Source organism: Netta rufina (genome assembly GCF_964035555.1).
Source record: "Netta rufina genome assembly, chromosome: 1".
Lineage (NCBI taxonomy): Eukaryota > Metazoa > Chordata > Aves > Anseriformes > Anatidae > Netta > Netta rufina.
The window spans coordinates 7,784,034-7,806,331 of NC_140123.1; the positions used below are offsets into that span (position 1 = coordinate 7,784,034).

The window sequence follows — 22,298 nt, forward strand, 5'->3', positions numbered from 1 at the left end:
ATTTACAGTAAAATAAACTAACAGCAGAATTCTCTTTTCCCCATCTCTATGGCACAAAGTTCTGCAAATAATCTTAGGAAGACATATGCCTAAAAGTGTATAAAAATGTTTTTTAAACATCTCTTTTCTTTATATGAGTCATTCTAAAAAAAAATCTTAAAAATAATTTAAAATAACACAGCATAAAATAATCATTTTTTACTGTTTTGGCTTACAGAAAAAGGGGCTCTGCTTGGAAGAACAACTCAGGAGACCAGCCTGTTGCCCCTTCCAATATAACCCCTGAATAATTTGCACGTGAGAGGTGATTCTTTCCTTCTGAAGAGGAACAAGTTTCCAGGATTGAATCATTTAAAAACAAGGCCTTGGTGGTACCTGCAGACACAGGAGTTGCTATAATCCCGGCCGTATTCTCAGAGTTTAACCCCTCACTTCTGAAGCATGCATCTTTTTCACTGTTCTCTTTGCTTCCAGAAATTGGGATCCACTCTTCAAAGTCGGCAGGCAACTGGCTGTTTTGGAACAGCTGTGAAACAGAGCTATTACTTTCTTTTTCTTCCCCATTACACAGCTTCTGACGTTTCACTAACCTGCCAGTAAGCTGCTGTAACAGAGTGTTTTGAAAGGAAGACCTTGATCGCTTGCATTTGGAATGGACTTTAGCAGGATTTTTAGGGGTGAATATAGTGACAAGAGAGCTTTGTTCCCCCAAAGGCCACAGTTTTTGGACAGGTTTTGCCACAGGAGTTGACTCAGAATAAGGAACAAAGTCTTGGGCACTAACAGAATTGCATTCTGAATCATAAAAGGAGTACGCTACTGGTGTACTGTGCTTACGAAAAGCAAGAGGGGACCTATGTAGGGAAGGGGTCTGTTTTAAACTGTTACAGGGAACATCCAAAGGAAAAAGCCCCAGTTCAGGAGTTGTGACCTTTCCTGTCAACCTACCTTCCTGTATCAAAGAGTTAGATGACTTATTTAAGAACTCTACAGTTTTTGCTACCTCACTTGTATCAAAGAGATCAGCAGAAGCATTGTAGCTGCCTTCAGGGCAGCTACTGTTCTGTATCACCTCTCTCTTATTTATACTTTTGAAAGCATTTTCTTGCAGTTCTGTCGATGTTTTTAATTCTCTTTCATACATCCTCCTTGTGTTGTTGGGAGTTGCTGGATCAGAGTCCCATGTTCCTGTGCATATAAGATCTTTTCGTTGGTTTGCTTCATAAGAAGAATTTTCTTTACTTCCACTACCAGCTAAACAGCTATCACGCACAGGCTGCACACAGGTAGCCCTCTTGCTCCTTTGTAAACAGAAGCTTTCTTCACGTTCAGCAGCACGCTGCAGATTGATAAAAGAACAAGCTGACTTTGAAACTTCAGTATCTGCTTCTTTGGGCTGTCTGTTTCTTTTGGAAGCAGAATACTCTGATGTAACCGGTAAGGACTGTGATGGAGTAAGTAGACGAGGGTTAGGTATAACACAAGATGCTCCCCATTCCTTGTCAGCTGAAGATGAAATGCTACAGAAAGACTCACATTGTGACACCTCATCACTCACAGGATTTGGATTTGACTGCTGCCAAGCAAATGATATACTCTCCCAACTATCTTTCTCTGATGGTGGCAAGAACCTCCCTGATATGCTCCCTTCAGGTAAACCACCAACTCCTGGGGCTTGCCTGGGACATGATTTGTTAAGACCTACACTCAACTTGCTGCTTTCAAGGGCAGTACGTTGGCCTGCATCAAGACTGGGTGCCGTTACAAAACTCTCACCTTCTATTCTGGCTAAAAATTCATTCAGACTTTCTGAGAACGGGAGCTCTTCCCAAAGCACAGAGTCTGTCTGAGACACTCTAGTTACAACATTTACACAATTAGAAGTTGAGGTACGTCTGTTGTAAAAAAGGGAGTTTGGGGATTTTTCTTTGTAAGAATCATTTCCAATACTAGTATTTGGGTAAATGCTTTTTACTCCAAACTCTGAGGGATTTTTTAACAACCTGGAATGATTTGGAGGTGAACACTTAGTCTCTGAGAAGGAAATTCTCTCTAATTTATCAGTCGCAGAGATTCTGTCAGTCTGACTAGGCTGTGAATTTAATTCATCCTCCTCCTCTTTATTCTCTTCCCTCACTGAAGAGCTGCAACACTGTGACTCCCAAAGAGTTTGATTGTTAAGGCTTACACTGCACGATTCTGCAGAGACAGGCCTCCCCTCTTCTTCATGCTGTTCACTCACCAGCTTTCCCACTTTCAGAGTGGGAAAGTCTTCCGTTGTTACCCAAGCAACAGATGAAGTCAGGCTGAAGGACTGCTGCCAGCACCCTAAAAAACTTTCTCCGCCACTAGACTGAACAAAACAGGAGTTTCTGTTCCAGCTAGACAAGCTGCTGAGCTCGCTGACAGGTTCATCTATTGGAGGTGACAATGAATCAGGTAAGTGTGAGCTGTTATTATGGTTCCTGAATTTCCTGGACTGCAGGAGCCGATGGAAGTAGGTGATAACAGTAAAGCCAGTAACAGCAGCATTTGGCAGGAAGATCTGGCAAGCTGTAAGGGTTTTTGTACCTCTGTTAATTCTGGAACAGTTTTGCAAGATGCTGCTGGCAAAAGAACACCCTCCATCCTCACTTGCACAACCCTGAGGGGGGAAAGGAAAAATTAGTATAATGCTTTGGTTTAAGACAAAAAAATAATTAAGGCATGCCTTTTAAGTCGGGCTTAAATTTAGGTATCCCTTTTAGGTCAGAATCTGCAGCAAAGAGAAGACAAAACAGTCCGTCACACAAAGCAGCACTCCCTGGGAAATTAGAACTGGCAAGGGCTATAAAGGGCATCACAGTGAGAGGCACTTTGCTTGCTGCAATTATGCAGAGTTTTGGAGCTGGAAAAACAACCAAGAATTCTAAGCAAGAACTTCACAGAAATTTTCTTCCTCCCATTAGGGCACTGGGTGCTCCACAGCTTCCTCCAGTACAGTTCTGTGCAACTGGCGAGCTGCCTGATGCCAGTGCTTTTCTTTTGTCTAGGAGGCACTGGGTAATACTTGAAGCAAAGCACTCTGGTACCAGCTACCTGACTTGGCAGCTCAGCTACCAAAGCCAGCATGTTATTTTCTATGCAATATTTCCATTTCATGGAGTAATTTACAACCGTTATCTTCTCAGATACATTTAGAGAGCAGTATTTCAAAGGAGTTTCAGCAGCAATTCCTTGTAACACCTGCTCCACTCTCCAAAGAAACAGCGGGTAGAAAATGATATTAAAAGCAGAGGGAGTATCTAATGTTTTGAGAAGTGGATAAACCTTCTTTTATCTCCCCCTGAAGGTCTGACAATACCAAAGAGGACAAAAGCAAATGTAGTTGTCTTCAGATTCATCCACCCTTCTATTCCCTGAATCTATGCACGGTGCAAAGATTGAAATCAAAGACTGTTAGCCAAGCACAATGACTTTCTATGTAAGTCTTAAAATACATATGTATGTTTATACATCCCTCTCCGTATTTTTTAAAAGTATATTGTGTTGATTTTGAATTATGTCTGGGAGAGTGCAACTGTAGGCATAGCTGAACAAAATGATATAGAAATGTCTGTAGCTACAGGCTGAGCAAATGGTCTTTGCATACGTGTTCAGGCATTGTGTGTGCAAAAGCAGCAAGAAGGCTGTTGATATACAGAAGGATTACTCATATTTGTAAAGGTATTAAACCTAGAGAGCTGGTGAATGGTTCTAGCTCAATAAAGTTAATCCACAAGGTTCTCCAATTTCCATTGCTTAAGACACAACATGAAGAAAATCTTGGCTCAGATACAAGTTTTGTGGGTGAGGAAAAACACCTGAGCCAGGTAAGATTTCATCAGCAGACTTCAAAATATGAATGACCCTCAAAAGCAGCATTTTAAGAGAACTTAAGAGACAGTTCGCATGGAAAACAACTAATATTTAATATAAACATTAATATAAACAAATTAATATAAACAACAAACAGCTAATATTTCGGAGTCTGTTAAGCACACAGGCAAAGCACAGATGCGTATGTTCAGCAGCTGTACTTTATCAGCGTTTTTAAACACTCTTAAATCCAGAAATGTCAAAATGTTGCAAGGGGATGTGTGCATCTCCCTACATTTCAGAAACCAGAAGACTATGCAGCATGGGAAAGGTAAGGCAAGGCTTGCAAAGGCAGTCTGTTTCATGCTTGAACTGTATATGCTTTTTTTTTTTTTAAATACAGATTCCAAGCTGTTACTGACACACACAGGAGCTGGCATTGCTCAGCCTCTCTGAAAAGCAGCCCTGACGAGCTGTCAAGCTGACTACTGCCATTCAAGATGGCTTTTGAATGTGACTCATTTAAAATAACAGAAGAATTTGAGGAAGAGGAGCAGAATCATTCCCATATTCTAGCCCCAAATTTTCTCCTCAGGATACTGACATTCTGAAAAAAATGTCTTGATAAGTTTATACCCCCAGCTGGCTACAACTTAATGAAAAAACTCATTATAAGAGTGTAATATGGATTAAAAATTACCTTCACTCCAAATATAAATCTTTTTCCAATGAAACAGGCTTCAACTGCTTCAACTAACACTCTTGGAGATGCATCTCTGTTTGTTTCTCCTGACAGCTGATTAAAGTCTTCAATACACCTGGAGTAAAAACATACAGAAATAATGCATCGATGCAGTAAGATTTACACAGCAGTTCAGCTGTAGTGTAGGTAGAACAGACTAAAGAGAAGATACTGTGGTAGCTTAAACTAAACAGACAGAACACAGGAAATCGTGAACCTCTAAAATTAATTGTTTAGTTCACTTAATTTGTTACAGTGAAATAAAACTAAACAATACTTCATATAGGTTTAATATGCATACAACATTTGGGTATTCCTTAAGTGGCTCCAGTTTTTGGATCAGCACCATGATTTACATATTATAATGCTGCCATGTATGCTGCTGTTACTTACACATCCTTTCTGCCTGCATCTTTACAGCAATGGCAGCATCCATATCAAGCCATGCAATTAGTTTTGCTTTTCACAGTTCACAGTAGTACAGCGGTCTAGTGGAGAATGACTCCCATAAGAGTATTTTTAATGCTGTTAATATGGGATTTAGAAAGAGTTATCTTTGACCTGATGATAACACGAATCAGTGGAAAATAAAAACAGAGAGAAAGAAAAAGGGAACATATCTAAACATCTTATCATTGCAATTTGACGTATCAGAAAGTCTGAAGCTTTTAATGTGGGTGGTCAGGCTCTAATGATTAACAGCCTTTCTTAGAAATCCCTCAATGCTAAAGGAAAATCTGGTCCCATTAAAAAAAAAGCTGTAAGAGGCACACTTTTTTCTTAATCCTAACAATAAGAACAACAAAATACAACAACAACACAGCCAAAAATCCATCCCTTTCAACACCAAACCAAAAAAAATTTTGACAAGAAAAACACACTAACCAAAAAAAAACAACCAAAAACCCCAATCCGAACACCAAAAACAAATGAACAGCCCCACAAACCTGACAGGCTCTTTTTACCTTAAGACTTAATTTTGCCACAAGATTTGAAAATATGTTTACATTTCTGAAAAAGTCAACTTACTTCGTAATTTGCCATTAGATGAAGAAAATTACATCATCTCAAATTTAGGTGGAAGGATCCACCCAAGGTCCCAACTAAATGGTGAAACTCACTTGGCAGCATCTTAGTAATGGAAATCACAGAAATCACAGAATGCTTTGGGTTGGAAGGGACCTTAAAACCCACCAAGTCCCAACCCTCTGCCATGGGCAGGGACAACTCCCACCAGGCCAGGCTGCCCAAAGCCTCATCCAGCCTGGCCTTGAACACCTCCAGGGATGGGGCATCCACAGCTTCTCTGGGCAACCTGTGCCAGGGCCTCACCACCCTCTGAGTGAAGAATTTCCTCCTTATATCTAATCTAAACCTACCCTCTTGTAATTTAAAACCATTCCCCCTTGTCCTATCACTGCACCCCCTGACAGAGTCCCTCCCCAGCTTTCCTGTAGCCCTCTTTAGGTACTGGCAGGCTGCTGTGAGGTCTTCCCTGAGCCTTCTCTTCTCCAGGCTGAACAACCCTAACCCCCTCAAGCCTGTCTTCACAGGAGAGGTGCTCCAGCCCTCTGATCATCCTTGTGGCCTCCTCCAGACTTGCTCTAATATATCTTCAGCAGAAAAGCAGAGATTTCTTACATAAAAGTAATACATATCAAAATTTCAATATTTCAGCAGGAAACCAAACTCAACCATTTTCTCAAAGTGACGGGTACCAGGGAAAAGCTTGAAGGGAGTGTTTTAACAGCTTTTTTCCCCATTTGTCTCCCCACAATCCAAGCTCATCTCATTTTTTTTTTTGAGGTTGACAAAAAAGCAGTAGTTATATAGGCAGAAGCAACGCATTCCTTACCTTTGCAGATTTCCCGCAGTGACACCAAAGAATGGATCTAAGCAACTTCCAAACACAGTAATGTCAAACAAATCATTTGTGTCAGCAATCTTCAGGGACAATCTATATCTGTACCCTGCATCTTTAGCTTCACCTGTGCAGCCACACTTTGGACAGTTAAACCTGACAAGACAGGAAAATAATAAAAACCAAATTGAACACGTGAACTTCACTGCGGAGCTAAGAACTTATCTGCAGTTTAAATGCCACTAGAATAATGCATTTAATATTCCATTGCAAATTATAAGATTATTTCTTGGTCTTTACCCCCTGAGGCATGAATATTAACATAAGCTCAGCAAGGGGCCTGTATCAATCTGGCTTCTTTGGTAGATTGATTAAATGCTAGTCTGTTGTCAAGCTGGAGAGACACAGCGGGCTTTGAATGACCTTTGGGGGATTCTGAACTCCTTGACACCTCTGTCTGTTTGCGTTTTGCTGTCTTCTGGGATTTTTCTTTCTGAAGCTTAGTATAAAACCTAGATTAAAAAAAGCATCAGGAAACAGCACTGTTGTATCTTTGACTTCAGCATGTGAAGCAACAGATATCCTTCCTTTGCAAAGCCAGCTCCTTCCATTCTGTGCTGATACTCATTGATTTGTTGTTCTTTTATGTGTCATCTGTTTAACATTAACAGTGGGAGGAAAAAAAAGGAAAGCTCATATCTACCTGGACACACAGCAAGTGGAAGAATCATACTGAATTACATCATGCATTGAACACACAGAATAAGAAGAAATAAAGAAAATATATGGTTTAATTTGCAGGGGCTTTTAACTAATGCATTCTAACTTCAGAACAGCACCGAAGAATCGAAGTGCAATGGACGCAGGTGGAAGATATTAACACACATCTGCATTCTCCTGAACTGCCCTTTGACTTCATGTGGCACAATATAACTCTTGATTCTTAATGATCTCCAAACTGCTACAGGACTTTAAAGAAATCCAAATGGTGTTAATTTCAGGTATTTTTTAGTTATCATTTATTTCTCTGATTAGTTATATTTCTCTGATTAGTTAGTGGTAACTTTGTGCTCAGCTCTCAGAGACCTGCAAGGCCTCTGACAGCAAACAGCCAGCGGGATGGAACAGCTTACAGCACGTACCTCTTGGGGTTCAGCACCAGCCTAGAAAAGCAGCTCTGACAAGCTGGATAAATGAAGCAGGAGTTCTGGACAGAAATTACAGAGGCAGCCAGAAGTCCTCTCGCTTTGTTCATGTGCTCACAGAATCATCTGAAACAACCAAGTCAAAATGTTTAATGACTTCTAGTTTTATGAAATGTTAATCAGAGAGTTCCAATGTTAGCTACCAAAATGTTCTCTACAGCTGATGTAAACAAGGCTTTATAAATCCTTCTTTGAAAAAGCACATTTATTGCAGTAATAGTTATTTATAAATCTCCTTTCAATGTATACTGCAGAGCAAACCCAGAATAGGAAGTGAATTCCACTTCTTCACCCCATAACTCCCTCAGGGAAGTCGAGGGCTAAGGAGATAAAGGAGACTTGAATATGGCTTTTGTAAGTTAAAAGTCGTTTTATAATCAACACTGACATTGTGTTCATACTTTGCTACAAAATAGTTCAAGTCTTGGCCAATTCCTTGGCCCTTAGGGGCACTGTTCTCAGCATTCTGGTAAAAACAACTGTAACACATGTACTAGAAAAACGTGAGTGACTGAAGTCATTATTCTGAGTAGTTCAGAGGAAAAACAAAATCAGATAACCAAATATTCCCTATGCCAGAAAGGCCTGAAGAAAAAAAAATAAAATGCAATAAAAGGCAAAAGCTTTACTGGAGGGTCAACCCAAATGAAACATTTCGCTTCGGAACATAAATTAGCAGGAACTCATTTGACTGATTAAGTGGTGCCCACCTTCAATTTGTGCTTAAACAGAACTCTTTTGTTTTACTTGCAGTACAAGACACCACCACACAGTATGAATAAAACACAGCAACACTGAAAAAAGAAGTAATAAAAAGAAGTAATAGAAGCACCCCCAAAGGTGGACTTAGAGCAATCAGCAGGTGCTCCACATTTCAATTGCTTTTCAACTCAGAACTATATAAACAAAGCATACTGTAACCTATCTGAACTTTTTATTGAAAGAACTAAAGAGATTCCTGAAAGTACAGCAAATATTTTAGGTATTCTGCTGAAAATTCAGAATTAAAGCATAGAAAAATTTGTATTTTTCCACGGGTTATGTTAAGAGACCCCTTAAGAGCAAGGGGCTCAATCCCAGTAACGCTTTCTATGGTATAAATAACGTCCACCAGAAGGCCGGAAGCGAACACAGCCCAAACACGTTTTCTAGCCTTTCAAACTGTGAGAAAACTCTCAATAATTCTCTTCAGACAGGATCTTCTGTGAAGCTATTTTATTCGTGATTGCAATGGCGAGCGTCCTGTCAATCAGGAGCATATTTTATGCAAACAAATCATAACCTTTTATTTCCTATTACCCAACACCTGATCTATAACATATATGTACTTTTTTTTTTTTTTTTAAATCAAGCCTTTAATTTCTCCTTTTTCCCTATTTTCATTTCTCATTTCTTATGTTTTGAGAACTTGTGATCTTCATTATTTTTACTGTCCTCACACTGCTCACCCTGTTTTCCTCTAGCTTCTACCTCATTTGGAACAGCGAGGCCTTCTATTGCCCACTTACCCACTGAGCACCTCTATTTGTTGTGACCACACAATCACCTTTGCACACAGACGGTCAGTTTTCTACCGCAAAAACACGACTTCGCTTCTCACAAAACCAAACGCAGCGGCCCCACCGAAGGCATTAAGCCCAGAGGCAGGGCCCGGACCCCCAGCTCCTGCTTCCCCCCCCCCCGCCGCTCCTCACCGCCGCTTTCCACGGGCGCCCGCTGCCCCCTGGCGGCTCCCAGGGCTCGCACCGCTGCTTTTACCCCAGCGCAGCCGCCGCCTCCAGCTCCCAGAGGACACCGAGGGCCGGAGGGAGCCGCGGGGCTCCCCGCACCCCCCCCCAGGCCCCCTACGCCCCGCCTCGGGGGCCTCGGCCCGGTCCCCGCCGCCTCAGGGCCTGGCGCGGCCCCTGAGGAGAAGGCGGAAGTGCGGGTGGTTGCCAAGGGCCGTTGCTAAGGGCGGGGACGAGGAGGCGCTCAGCCAATGGCGACGCAGCGCGGCGTGAGACCTCCCCCAGCTCCACCCAATGAAATGCGAGGGTGCCGGCCTCACGCGCCACCGAGCCCCTCCCACTTCACGCCCGCCACCGCGGCCGGCCAACCGCGAGAGGGCGCGCGCGCCGTCCGCGTTCATCTCAACCAATCGCAACCATCCAACCCCCTCAGCGCCCGCCCACAGAAGCGGAAACTCCTCCCCTTCCGGCACCGTCCCTCAGAGCGCCCCGCGCGGGGCGCAGGCGTGGACACACCCCTTCGCCGGCTCCTGCCGGCACCGGCCGGGGAGGGGGCGGTGGGGCCGCCATAAAGCGGCGGGGCAGCGGGCAGCACCCTAAGGCCTCGCCATGCCGCGCCTCCTCCTCCCCCTCCTGCTGTTTCTCCTTCTTCTCGTCCAGCTCAGTGCCTTACTGGCGCCCCGCCGCCGCCGGGGTGCCCCGCCGCCGTCTCCAGCCCCTTACCTGACGCGTTACCTCTCGCAGCAGGTAGGAGCTGCGGGTTTTGCAGTAAAATATCCATTCTCTCCCTGCCCGGGTGCTGCGCTGGATGAGGGAAAGCCTGGCGGGGCTTGGCAGAGGGCTGGGTCCTCAGGCGGGTCGTTTCCATGGGGATCGAGGGGTGTTTGCTGCTCTTCGGTGCCTAATCTAGCTAATTAGCATGTTTTTGTAGCTTTCTGGGTGCTGCGGTGCTGAATTCCTCAGGTAAGGTTCTTTTTCCGTGCTCCTGCTGTAGATGAAGCAGCTGGCTGCAACCACAAGGTGCCTGCCTTGCTGTGGCTTGGTCAGCTGCACCTCCAGTGATACCTGCATACATCCCCTGGATTATTTGTTTCTTTAAAATAGGAATCAGATTTCTGTTACTAACCTTAGCTTTATTTTGCTGGTGGTTTTAACAGTTCTCAGTGTGTTTGTGAAATCCATAGCATGTGTGCAGACCATGATTTTGATAAGCACTGGTGCAGTCCCCTTGCAGAAGCCTCAAAATAATTTTTTTTCCCCTTAAGTTTTCCCAAAGCAGTAACCAGTTTCTCCTGATGTGTCATGGAAGGTTTGCATCTTGACCTTCGCTATCCCAGACTTTGCTGGGGAGGTAATGGATCCTCTTGCCTGGAGGCGTAGTGAGAGGAGAAGACATTTCTGGCACTGTCTGGCTCCGGCTGGAGGCAGCGTGCAGCCTGGTTCTGAGTCTTATGCCTTGGTCTAAATGGGAGAGCTGTGGGAGGGAGATGTTTAATGCACAGGCACCACATCTTGTGTGGTGGCGTGGGGATTGAACATCTCGGTGTTGGAGATGGTGAAGTCTTCACGGGAAGATGAAAATGGGAGGGGTATGCTTTCAGAGAGAACAGAGTTGAAGAAAACAGGTAAGCTGCGTAAGGTCATCCTGAATTAGATACAAGATAATTTTAGAGTCAAAGTTCTCCTTGTTAGAGTTGAGAGGTGAGTGTGGTGCATTTAAGTGTGCATCCATGCACTGAGATTATACTGCTGTGGTCTGTTTCTGCTTGTGAGTGGTCTTCTTCCAGGGGTTTGCCTGTAAAATCTATGGAATTCCTGAGGGTTGAGAACATCTCCACCTAATGAACACTTTCAAGTTGCTCAGGGAGTGATTGGAGGCTTGGGTCCCTCCACCAGCTTTCCTGCTAGCCCTTTACCTCATACTGCAGATGCCTTCTGCAGTGCGTGTTGGTGTTGGCCAGGATATCAGCTCTGTGGTGTATCTTGCTGTGTGACACCCAGTTGTAGCACACTGGCTGTTATGCATTGCTGCCATCGTATCAGTGGTAGTCATCCTGTGGCCTGATCCGCCCTCTGTCACCATGTTCACACCTCTGTCTTCATCCCATTTTGGAGTTGTCTCCTTTTGGAGCTGCCATGTGCCTGGGATCTGTGGATTTGGGGAGGTAGATAAATTTTGAGAGGAGGGAAGGGGAAATCCCAGTGGCACTGTTGTAAAGGTGATGCCAGATCTCATTCTCTTCAACTTCATCCGTGTTTTTCTTCTTCCATTACCTCAAGCAAATCCTGTTGGCTGTGAGTACCTGCTGTGGCAATTGGATCCTGCTGACAGGTTCTGAAATCCTCACCTTTGCTGCCCAAAGGCTTACAAATATCACAGTACATGGTGGGAGATGTGTGCCTATTCATGTTTTGGGTTTTTGGGTGTTTTCCTATCATCAGATTTGAATGTTGTTGCCTGTCACCTGAAAGATGTAGGGCTAGCATAAAAGGTCTAATCACACAGAGGCGTAAAACTTTTGTTTATCAGTGGCATGGTGTGCAGAACTAACAGGCAGCTCTCCAGCCTTTATGAACCATGTGCTGAGCACAGCTGTCTGGGAATTTGTAATTACATTATGATTCTGTAGTGGAACATAAATACTGTGATTACCATATTAAATAGGGGTGGTGATACTTTGCCACCTCTGAGGGCTGATGATGTTTGTTTACATGAAAGTTGCTTAGGGCTTGAATCATCAGCCTCTGTTCTTTCATAGTTAAAGTTGCTGTTTTGATTATAGCTTTTCTGTTATTGTTTTATATAAAAATAACAATATAAAAATGTTTTTGCAATATGGCAAACTATTATGCTGTCACAAAGGAAACACACTTCTGTTAAAAAGCAAAATTATTTGAATAGTCTTTAAATATTCAATACTTCCATGAAAGACAATTTTGAATAATCTAGATAGATAGCTTGCATGAATCCCGTTGCTTAGAAAGTTATCTCTTAAGCACAGTGAACAGTTCATTAACGTTGTACATTACAGAACAGAATTGCAAAAGCTGGAAATTTCCTTGTGGAGTTACAGTCTCTAAGCAGAGCTGCTTGGCGTGGAAGCCTGGAGACCTAGAACATTGCTTGAGGGGTCAGCATCAGCACTTACTGACGTCTGAGTCTGTGATGAGTCTGGTATGTGTCTGCTTTCAGAAAAAACGGGGGAGAAACAGGGTCAGAGTTCAGCTTGAGAGTAGTTTAGGTTAAACTTCCTTCTGTTTGCCACTTTAAGTGCCTGACACCCCTGACAGCAGGACTAAAGTCTAGAACTGGAGAAATAAGTCACATGATGCCCATGTCAGTGTGACTGGGACCTCAGCTTGCGTGTCAGATGTACTGAACTGTTTGTCCTCAGTGTTCCATATTATTTTGGCTTGGGGGTGTGACTCTTTTCCCCTTCAGTAAGTAAAGGTTGCCTTTAAGCTCTCTACTTCTCTAATGCGTAAGTGACATTACCTGATCTAAAGGTACCTGATGCTGCCATGGGCTGGTACACAGCCCTTGTAGGAGGAACTGCCATCACCCACATCCTTATACCAGCAAACCATACCTGTTGTGGGGGAGTTAGTCCCTTTTTTAGCTCTCATGATCGCCTGGTGTGACTTCTGTAGGCAAGATCGTGCTTGCTTCTGCTTTTGTATCTTGCTCTCAGACTTGAGGCTTGTGTGTTAAATCAATCCATGTAAAACTGACCTTCACTGAGATGTGTAGGATGTATGGAGCTGCAAGCACAAGGCTGCTCTGAATGGCCTCTGTAAGCAGCTGTGTCAGTGACCACAATGACAATTGACAGAAAGGGCTTTGAGGCACCTGAGGGCTGTCTCCTCTTTACCCAAGTAGAAATAATCCCACAGTGGGGAGTGTCTGGAGTCAGGCTGCTTTTTCTGACCTTTAGGGAGCCTTGTCTTGCATCTGCATCATTCCTGTCTTCAATCACTAGTGTTGGGGGGAAAACAACAACAACAAAAAGTTTGTGTTGCTCTAAATGCAGAGCTGCGTTAAAGGCTTCTCGGTGATAGCCTGCCTCCTCAGAAAACAGTGATGTCTCTTCACTCTGTATGATAATTGGTGGTTGTGCAAGACTTAACGTGGTTGTGGGGCTCTTCTGCACAATCCCACTTTGTGTGCACGTCACTCACTCTGTAAACAGTCGTGAATTGGTCTAAGAACCAGTGACCGTGTACAAATAAACTCTTGTTCAGCGAGTTACTGAGCTTGGTCCTTCAACTGATTATCTTTGGAACTAACACGTTAGTGATGTGGCCGTTTCCAGAAGATGAGCTCTGGTTGCTTTTAATCACTTTGTAGATGTCATACACATCTCACTATGTCATAGCTTAGCAAATTCATATGCAAGTCTCTGTGCTCTAAAACTTATCCGTGCTTCACATTGTGTATATGTAAAAGGAAGCTCCTAAAGTTTGAGAAGTAATGCAATTTGATCTCTTCTAGCTCTATCATGTTTCTTTAATGCCCTATTTTGTGTTACAGACTGAAGTTTTGAGGCATAGAAAATGAAAGCTTTGACTGAAGGTGCAAAAATCAGAAGCAAATTTAGAAAGTGTGTGAAAACTTGAATGCAAATTTTCAAGTAAGAAAATAAAAGTTGAGAAGGACAGCAACAGGCAAAAGAACACCTATCAGCGAAGGAAGAAGAACTGATGCAGTACTTTCTGTTTTATGGGAAGGATCAATGTAGAGGAAACCTGTGAATCCTAGAATTTTTCTACTCTGAATATCAGTGCTACAGCAAAAAAAAGAAAAAAGGCCTTCAGGTAACTGTATGAATGAGCAGTGTAAGGGAAGTGAGGTCAAGAGACTGGATCACCTCTCTGGCAGTGCTATCTTGATTGAATGCAAACCAAAGGTGCAGTTTTGCATTGAACGTTGCATCTGCTGTATCTGCAAGAAGGAAGCTTACAATTAAGGAACAAGCTATCTTTTAATCCAGTTTAATACAGTCTTTTAAAGTTTTTTTTGAATATTGTGTGCAAATGAGTGGCACGAAGTATATTCATATGTACATACACTGGTGCTGTACAAGTTGCTGTAATGCTAATGGCGTAATTTTTAACTTTAGACCTCAAATTTCCTTATAAAGCTGCTGATTTCAATCTGGTTTAACAGCTTTAATTGTGGTTAGTAAATTTTTTGGCAGCTTATGGTGACTCAGGGTGGTGTCTCAGAATAGTAACATGTGGCAGGAATGGTTAAGAAGGATTTGTTTTTTCCTTCACCAGAAGTGGAAGGTGCTCTTGCATTGTGTTGCCAGACTGGAAAAACAAAGTGCTTTTTACGTGGCCCCTTGGTACCCATTAGTAGTTATGTCTAGTGGTCAGAGAAGTGATGCTGATGTTTGTCTTTGAGGTGAATTACTTGGCGTATATGTTTTACTCATCAAGGAGTTCAAGAGTACTTGGCAGCTCTTGCTCTGTGATATCATAGTGTGATTTAAAACACCAGCTGTAAGCTATAAACCAGCTCTATAAGCAAAACAATAGCTCTTATTCAGTGGACAGGAAAGCAGGGAAGTACTTGTTAAAGCTCGTCAGTGCATTTTTATTTTTATGCACTGCTTATCTGTGGGTCACAATGCAGGCATCAGCTTCTCGAATTAAGCAGGAAACACTTAATTTCCTCACAACTTGCAGTCTCTTCCTTTGAGTGAGAAGTTAATTCTGAAGGCTACAAAAAGCATCAATAATCACTGCTCTCTCTGAAAATAAGCACTTTTATCTCTAGCTTTAACCATTAAAAAGCTGCAGTAAGAAAGGCTGAAATACTTCCGTAAGGCTTTTTATTAAATAAAATCCGAAGAACTAAAGACTAAACAAAATGGCACTTGGCTGAAGTAGCAAGCAGCAGAAAGAAATTCTGTTAGCTTTGTTAAAGTTACTTTGACTTGCACCCATTGCCTGAGCTGCCAGCTGTGTTTCTTGCTTTTGAGGGAGAGGGGGGTGGAAATGAAGTTCAAAGCAGAATTCAATGCTCATGTGTTCTGCATGGATACTTTGAAGAGATCAAGGCCATCAAAACAGCCAAAAGCATAGTCAGAGACAGTACAGATAATTTGTAACATATGCCAAACAGGTGAGAGAGTAGATTACTTCTGGCACTAGATTAGATTATTTCTTTAAGTCTTCAAAAACTGAAGAAACACCTTAACTTTCTTTACTTCATATGTTCTGGAATACGTAGGTTTTTATAGCTAAGGCAGTGAACGTTGGTGAGAAATTAATGGGAAAACCAGGCTGCAGTCAGTGATCTTCCATACACTTGTAAAATGATTAACTTTTTTGTTTTGTAGGCCCTTGAAGTCAGAATTAAACGTGCATGGAAGAATGGGAATGCTGTTTCTTTTCAGAACAGTTTGTAGACAGTCTTCCTTGCCTGTGGAGTAAGGAGTTAATTTTCTTTCTTTAAATTTTTCGGCACTGATCCCTAGGCTTGGTTCAGCCCTAACATACGTGGCAAAGCTGGTCCTCAGTGCTACTGCCAAGTGGCATTGGTACTCTAAGTGGTGCTGCACTGTGGTGACAGCTCTCTAAATGCATACAGTGAGCAAAAAAACGTGCACTCTTTTGGGCTGTTGTTTCTATTGTCAGAGTGACTTAACAGATTTAACAGATGTTTCCTTTATTCAGTTACTTGGTCACAGTATAAACCTTAAATACAAGCTCATCCTTGCATCAGCCTGGCTGAGAGTGGTTTAGGTGAAGATCACCTCACCTGGAAAAGGTGATGGTGGAGCAAGATCAAAGAGATCGCTTCAGAGGAGAGCAGGGTGGCCAGCAAAGGGCCTGCCTGCATGGGGTGTGAGTTCGCAGGGAGCTGTGGTACACTGCTGTAGCTTCTACCTCTGACTGCTGATATGGACTCACTTGGTGCATCTCCTTTCATTTCTGGTTAATTTATTCCACTTCTAAAGAGTAAATTTGTCTTTGTCTTTTTCTTCTTCAAAGTGATGCAACAAAAACTTTCTAAAAGCATCAACAAAGGAACTGAGAAGGTAGGAGGTAGGCTGAGATGGTAGTTTGCATGCAGGAACTTCCCATCAAGACAACAGGAACAGAAAGTGGTGGGTATTGAACTCTTTGACTTCAGCTGGACTTGGACTGAGGCCAGGCTGAATTAAAGGAAGTGGGTGAAAGCAAAACTAGCATTAACAAAACGTTTGATTTATGCCTCAAACCAGCAGCTTGCTTCTCCTTACTGCCTGGCTACCCGAAAATGGAGTCTTTGAACAAAAGCTCTTCAAAACCACGTGCTGCTCTGGAAATGCTGGCTTTTCTCCACTCTTCCCTGCACGGTGATAAATAGCTGACCACCTACAAATGTACAGTTTTCAATCCTTCAAGTCACAGTTACCGGGGTAAAATGCAGAGTTCCTTCAACTCATAAGCAGAGGCTCCTGTCCTACAAGCTGATGGCAAGTTGCTTTTTGCAAATGTCTCTGGTTCAGGGTCTGCTCTTAATGGAGTAGTTTGTAAAAAGATGTGTTTGCCTCTTTTTGAGAAATAAAAGTGGAAATAGAAAAATATTTTTCAGCTAAAATCTGGGGGCATCTGTTTAGAAGGGAAAGACATGTCTTTGCCATGAGAAAAGCATCAGTCCAGGTCAGTTGTGGGAGTTAATTCTACTGGTGTAGAGACTTGGTAATTATTCATCCATTTGGCAGACCTTCTCAGCTACTGGAGCACTTCTGTAACAGCTGGAACAAGAGACCCGTGTGTTTCTGCTTGGAAGTAGAGCAGTTTATAGGAAACCTATTGACCTGCAGAGAGCCAAAGGTGCGAATTCCCTGACTGCAGCTATCTCCCCATCAGCCCCTCTACCAGTGTATCGGAGCCCAGCAGGTAGGCATTTCTTCTGTCCAGATGTGTTGCAAGCTTGCCGGAGGAGCAATTGCTTGTGGCATTTTGGTATTGCACAAGGGCTGTATGACTAACTGTGGCTTTCGTGCTTTGTTTTCCAAAATGCTTCTTCCTTCCCTGCTCAAGATACTCAGTAGTGACTGAGCGGCACTTTGCTGCTCTGCAAATCTGGGAGGTAAAACAGTTGCAGCTTGAGTTGAACTTTATAAACTGCCAAATAGTTTTTTTTTTTTTTTTTTAAAGTTCTAGCTCTCTTGGAGGAGGGGTAGAGGTGTTCTGGTTTGACCAAATCAAAATAGTCTTGAATTTATTTTTGGAAGGCTTTGTTTAAATGATTATCTGTATTCAAGGTATCGGGTGTTCTCAGCAAAACTGGATATCCAGTGTCATGTACTGCTTAATCGGGGACATATTGAGAGGCTCTGTACAACTTCTTTCCCTCTGCAGTCAGTCCTCCAACTGTGATGGATTTGTAATCATCTGGCAGGCAGATGGGGGGAAAAAACGAGAGACCTTTGCCTGTTATGGGTCTGAGAGATCTTTCACCAGAGTAACTTCATTTGTGCTGATGTTGTGCATCATAGTGCTTTATGAAATCACGTGCTTTGGGTAATATAGCCCTGACCTGTTTGTTCCCTACCCCTTGCTCCATCCCTTGTCCTGTGGAAGAATTTCTCCAGGATATTGGTGCCTTAACTGGAAGCATCAGTGTGTTATTGCCAGCTTGTTTAAATTCACGTAGCTGACTGATTCTCAGCAGCACAAGCCCCCACCGCTTTGAGAAGAGCGGGGTGTGGGTGCAATTGAGAGCTTGGTTAAGGCTTCAGCAGGAAAGCTGAACCAAGCTGTTCTCATCACATCCTCTCCCTTCTGCTGGAGCTTTGCCATTGTAGAGTCTGGGGCAGAAAATTGTGGGGGGCCTTGGACCTCTCAGAAACGGGAACAAATTATGTCCTGACTCACTGCTGGAGGATTTCTCACCCAAATAGTCCAAGCCTAAGCGTGACTGTGGTGTTCTTCTTTACGTGATTGGGGCATCTGGAGTTTGGGTTATGGTAAGATGCTACTAATGGTTTGTGGAAGCCAAAACCAATTTGTTTGTGTTCTCTTTGGTTGCTCTGGTTTCTAACATAAAAATAACCCCTCATCATGTAGCGTTTGGGAACTGTTTATTTCTAATGAGGGCTGACCTGAGTAGCCTGGTGCTTCCCTACAGCATATCCTGTAGCTGTTTAAATGTTCTTTGGTCTGTTTCATCTAAGTGCTTCGTCCAAGCTGTGCAACACAGGGCAGGGGGTACAGTTCCTGTCTGAGACTCTGCTTGTCACTTCTTTTTAATCACTGAAGTGATAAATGAGTGCCAAAAGCAGACTTCCTTAAACAGTTGCAGCCTCCCTAGAGCAGATGAGACAGTTCCTGCAGTGTAAAGGAAGCTTCAGCAAAATACACAACTCATGATTACAGTCAAAGGGTAATGTGTTCACAAGGACATAATCACAATGGAGATCCTTCCAATCCAAGGATCTTAAGTCTGGATCTGCTTTTGAGGAGTTTCTTGGACTGAGAGCTAACTGTAGCAATGGAAAAATCACAAAGTGGTTTTCTAGACCACCACTAGTAAAATGGAAGCTGGAATTAATAATCAGAAAGCTTGTGTGTTACGTCTGTTTCATGTTAAGTGTGATAAATGAGATAAAACTAAAGCCATGGACCAAAACCTCTGAATTGCTATGAGACTTCTGAATTATGGGGAATACAAAAGATTACAATGGCATCAAGATTCTGTCTCTGAAATGCAATTTTGTTTATTTTTAGGACTTTCAGATTAGAGGGTCAATGTAGCCTGATGCAAGAAGATGCAGTTCCAATCTGCATGCTCTTCCACTGAGCGTCCAACGATTAGGTGTTTTGATGGACTGGTGCTAGTCTTCAGTCTCAGCTGTCCCTTGCACCAGTATCAGTCTGCTGAGCAAGGAATGCAGAACTCAGCTGTTGTATACCTCATTCCATGCATTTAAGGTGAAAAAGATAAGGAAATAAAGCTAGTAGTTTTAAGTCAATAAGCCTGTTGGGAGTTGAGAGAATCTGCCCAGCAGTGAATGAGATGAAGCCTCAAAGGCTGTCATATAGAAAACGCACAACAGGAGGAAGCAAAGCAATGGGAATAATGTTAGGGAGATGTAGTTTTTAAGTGATGTTTTATTTAAGTTCCATTTCTGCTCCCATGTCTCCACTACTATGGGGAGGTAAGTAGTGTGTGAGCACATATTTCTGGTGGTACTCTTGTGCTGCCATGGTTTTTGAGCTTGACTATGTATATGAGCAGCACTTGTAGGAAAATTTGGGGTGTCTTTGAATATGATGCTGTACAAAGATGGCAAGGCAGTCTCTGCCCTTGTGAACATTCAACTCAGATGGAGGAAGCAAAGATTAGAAGAGGAAACAAAGCTAATAGGGCCAGCGAACTGGACAGGAGCCCCACAGCCTGCCAGGAGTAAAGCCTTGAATAGAAACACACCAGTGAAATCCCAGGGAGGCTGGTGCCCACGCTGCCGTTCACGCAGGAGGATATCCTCAGACCATCCTGCATCTTCCTGTCCTCAGGAAATAATTCAGACAGGATGAGCACTCAAAACAACTCCATGAACTCTTAGAGGGTGGAACATGCCTCTTAATCCTCTGGCTTTTCACCAGTAAAATAACTGACTCAATCTCAAATGGGATAACCAAGTTTGGGAAAAAGCTATGAAACAATGTTAAAATGAGGTGACGCCAAGCTGAGTGGTGCAGTTGTTAGGCCAGAAGGAAGGGATGCCATCCAAAGGGACCTGGACAGGGCCCATGTGAATCTAACAAGGTTCAACAAGTCTAAATGCAGGGTGCTGCACCTGGGTTCAGCAATCCCAGACATAAGCACAGACTGGGAGAAGAACCCTTTCAGAGCAGCCCTGCAGAGAAGGGCTTAGGGGTTCTGGTGGATGAACTGATCAACATGAGCCAAAGGTTCCAGGGAGACCTCATTGCAGCCTTTCAGTACTTAAAGGCATCTTACAAAAAAGATGGAGAGTAATTCTTTATTCAATCAGATAATGATAGGACAAGGGGGAATGGTTTTAAACTAAAAGAAGGGAGATGGGGATTGAATGTTAGGAGGAAATTCTTCACTCAGAGGGCAGTGAGGCCCTGGCACAGGCTGCCCAGAGAAGCTGTGGATGCCCCATCCCTGGAGGTGTTCAAGGCCAGGGTTATGGGGCTTTGGGCAGCCTGGTCTGGTGGGAGGAATCCCTGCCCATGGCAGGGGGTTGGAAATGGATGGGCTTTCAGGTCCCTTCCAGCCCAAAACATTGTGTGACTCTATGAAGGCTTTGATGCTTTCAGTCTTTCCAGAATCTCAAAAGCATAAAGCCATCAGTTAGATTTACCACCCTGGATGACATTAAATGTGTTTTGTTAGATGCTACCCTATGAATCAGCTCCTTTTGGAAAAGACTTAGTGGTGCTGTCCTGTCCCTGTAGTCCTTAATGACCTTAAGGTGCTGCTGAGAAGGAAGTGGGTTTTAGCCTACGTGTCCTGTTTTGTCTTTGTACTTCACTTGGTACCATGGGTTCAGAATATTTCCAGGAGAGCATTAAGCAGACAAACAGCTGTACAATAACAAACAGCTGCTGTGCCTTTTTTGTCTCCTCCCTGAGGGAGATGTGTATAGCAGGGCAGCTTGTTTTGGGAAGTACATCTAAAATAAAGACAAAAAAAATCACATAAAGGAGGTAAGTCATCTTTGAGAGGTCAACATAAGCACATGACACGTGCATGTACAAGGTAAGGTCAAAACTGTGCCACATGCTTGGAGCGGAAGGCAGAGAGGCAGACGCCAGTCCGGAGAGAGCTCTTCATCCTGAGCTGCACTGTAGAAAGTCTCTGTGCTGAAGGATGAAAGCTGCTGGCTCAAGGCTTCAGTCTGAAGCTCTCACCAGCCTCTAGGACAAAGTGGGGGGAAATACAGGGAGATTCCACTTCTTAGAAAAACCCCTGTCAACCTTGTTTCAGTATGTGGAACTGAAATGTTGCTTTTGCTTTCTTTGCCTCTGAGATGTAGCTCTCCAAAGTTTTCACATCCTGCCTACCTCAGGTGACAAAACCTTGCCTTAAACTTATAACTTATTGCTTCCACTCCTCCTCCTCTTTCTATTTTAGTCTTTCCTTTGATCACAACATCTGATTCTGTGACAGAGATAGTGTTGTGTGTACATCATAGCTCCATTTGTAAGAGGCTGCTGTTGTGTTGTTGCTAAAGGCTATTTTCTTAATTCTAACCAAATCTGCCAGGTAGCATTTACAGAAGCTTAAAATTTTAGGCTGTGTAACTGCTTTGGATAAATCCTGGAGTAGTTTGGAACGGAGCTCTGAATGCAGCATGGATTGGCCCTGCGACCTGCTCAAATCAGGGCCAAATTGGCTGCTCTGGGCCTTGTAGTTGCTGCTGACCTGCTGGCAGTAATCGTAATAATGAAAACTAATAAAAAAAAAAAAATCATGTATGATGGTGTACCATAACTAATGTTACTGTTAACCAGCAATTAAGGTATTGTACCCATATATTAAACTTTTATTTTGCTGGTATGGTCTGTTGTGTCCAATTGAGTGTGATTGTGAAAGTCAAATTGCTTTTGTCATGCCTGTTCCTTTTGGGCATAGGAATAGAAAAGAATTTTTCTGGTTCAACATCTTAATAAAATCTGAATGGGCGATCAGAGTTAGTGTGTGTTAGAGGTGCACTTTACACGGAGCTTTTTTAACGTTCTCGCCTTTAAAAAAAAAAAAAAAAAGGCAGGGGGAAGAAACCACCTGCTGAATGAGACCAGGCAGCTGTCATGTGCGATCCTGTAGTGCTTTGACTACACGACAGCTCCATCTGCTGTTCCTGGGCTACAACTTTCCCTTTGTGCTTGAACCTCCCATTTCACAATTTCATAGTGGTTCATGTGCTTCTTCGTTCCGACTTCATACATCT

The 22,298-nt window shown here is 43.1% G+C and overlaps 2 protein-coding genes across 3 annotated transcripts in view; one reads left to right on the forward strand and one right to left on the reverse strand.

The window, feature by feature from the left end:
* DDIAS (DNA damage induced apoptosis suppressor) lies at positions 1–9,519 on the reverse strand. The gene is made up of 5 exons (XM_084281630.1): positions 9,340–9,519; positions 7,583–7,711; positions 6,435–6,596; positions 4,538–4,655; positions 1–2,644 (listed from the first exon to the last, which is right to left on the reverse strand). The coding sequence occupies exons 2-5, from the start codon at positions 7,693–7,695 to the stop codon at positions 212–214; spliced, it is 2,826 nt and encodes a 941-aa protein (XP_084137756.1). The 5' UTR covers positions 7,696–7,711; positions 9,340–9,519; the 3' UTR covers positions 1–211.
* Positions 9,520–9,896: 377 nt separating this feature from the next.
* Positions 9,897–22,298, forward strand: part of PRCP (prolylcarboxypeptidase) — a 31,157-nt gene continuing 18,755 nt past the window's right edge. The window contains exons 1-2 of one of the 2 annotated variants that reach the window (XM_084296424.1): positions 9,999–10,119; positions 17,091–17,268. Coding sequence is in view for 1 of the 2 variants with exons in the window: in XM_084296423.1 (XP_084152549.1) it covers positions 9,982–10,119 (138 nt within the window). In the remaining variant the exon portion in view is untranslated. Of the gene's footprint in view, positions 10,120–17,090; positions 17,269–22,298 lie in introns of both variants that reach the window. The other variant, XM_084296423.1, reaches the window with a different exon arrangement.

What these genes read in the sequence shown, in the direction of transcription:
- DDIAS (XM_084281630.1), bottom strand. Translation starts at nt 7,695, where the DNA reads ATGAACAAAGCGAGAGGACTTCTGGCTGCCTCTGTAATTTCTGTCCAG. An exon ending in CTGGTGCTGAACCCCAAGAG is followed by an intron (nt 6,597 to 7,582) that starts GTACGTGCTGTA and finishes CTGTCTTGTCAG; the next exon opens with GTTTAACTGTCCAAAGTGTG. An exon ending in GATTTATATTTGGAGTGAAG is followed by an intron (nt 2,645 to 4,537) that starts GTAATTTTTAAT and finishes TTCCCCCCTCAG; the next exon opens with GGTTGTGCAAGTGAGGATGG.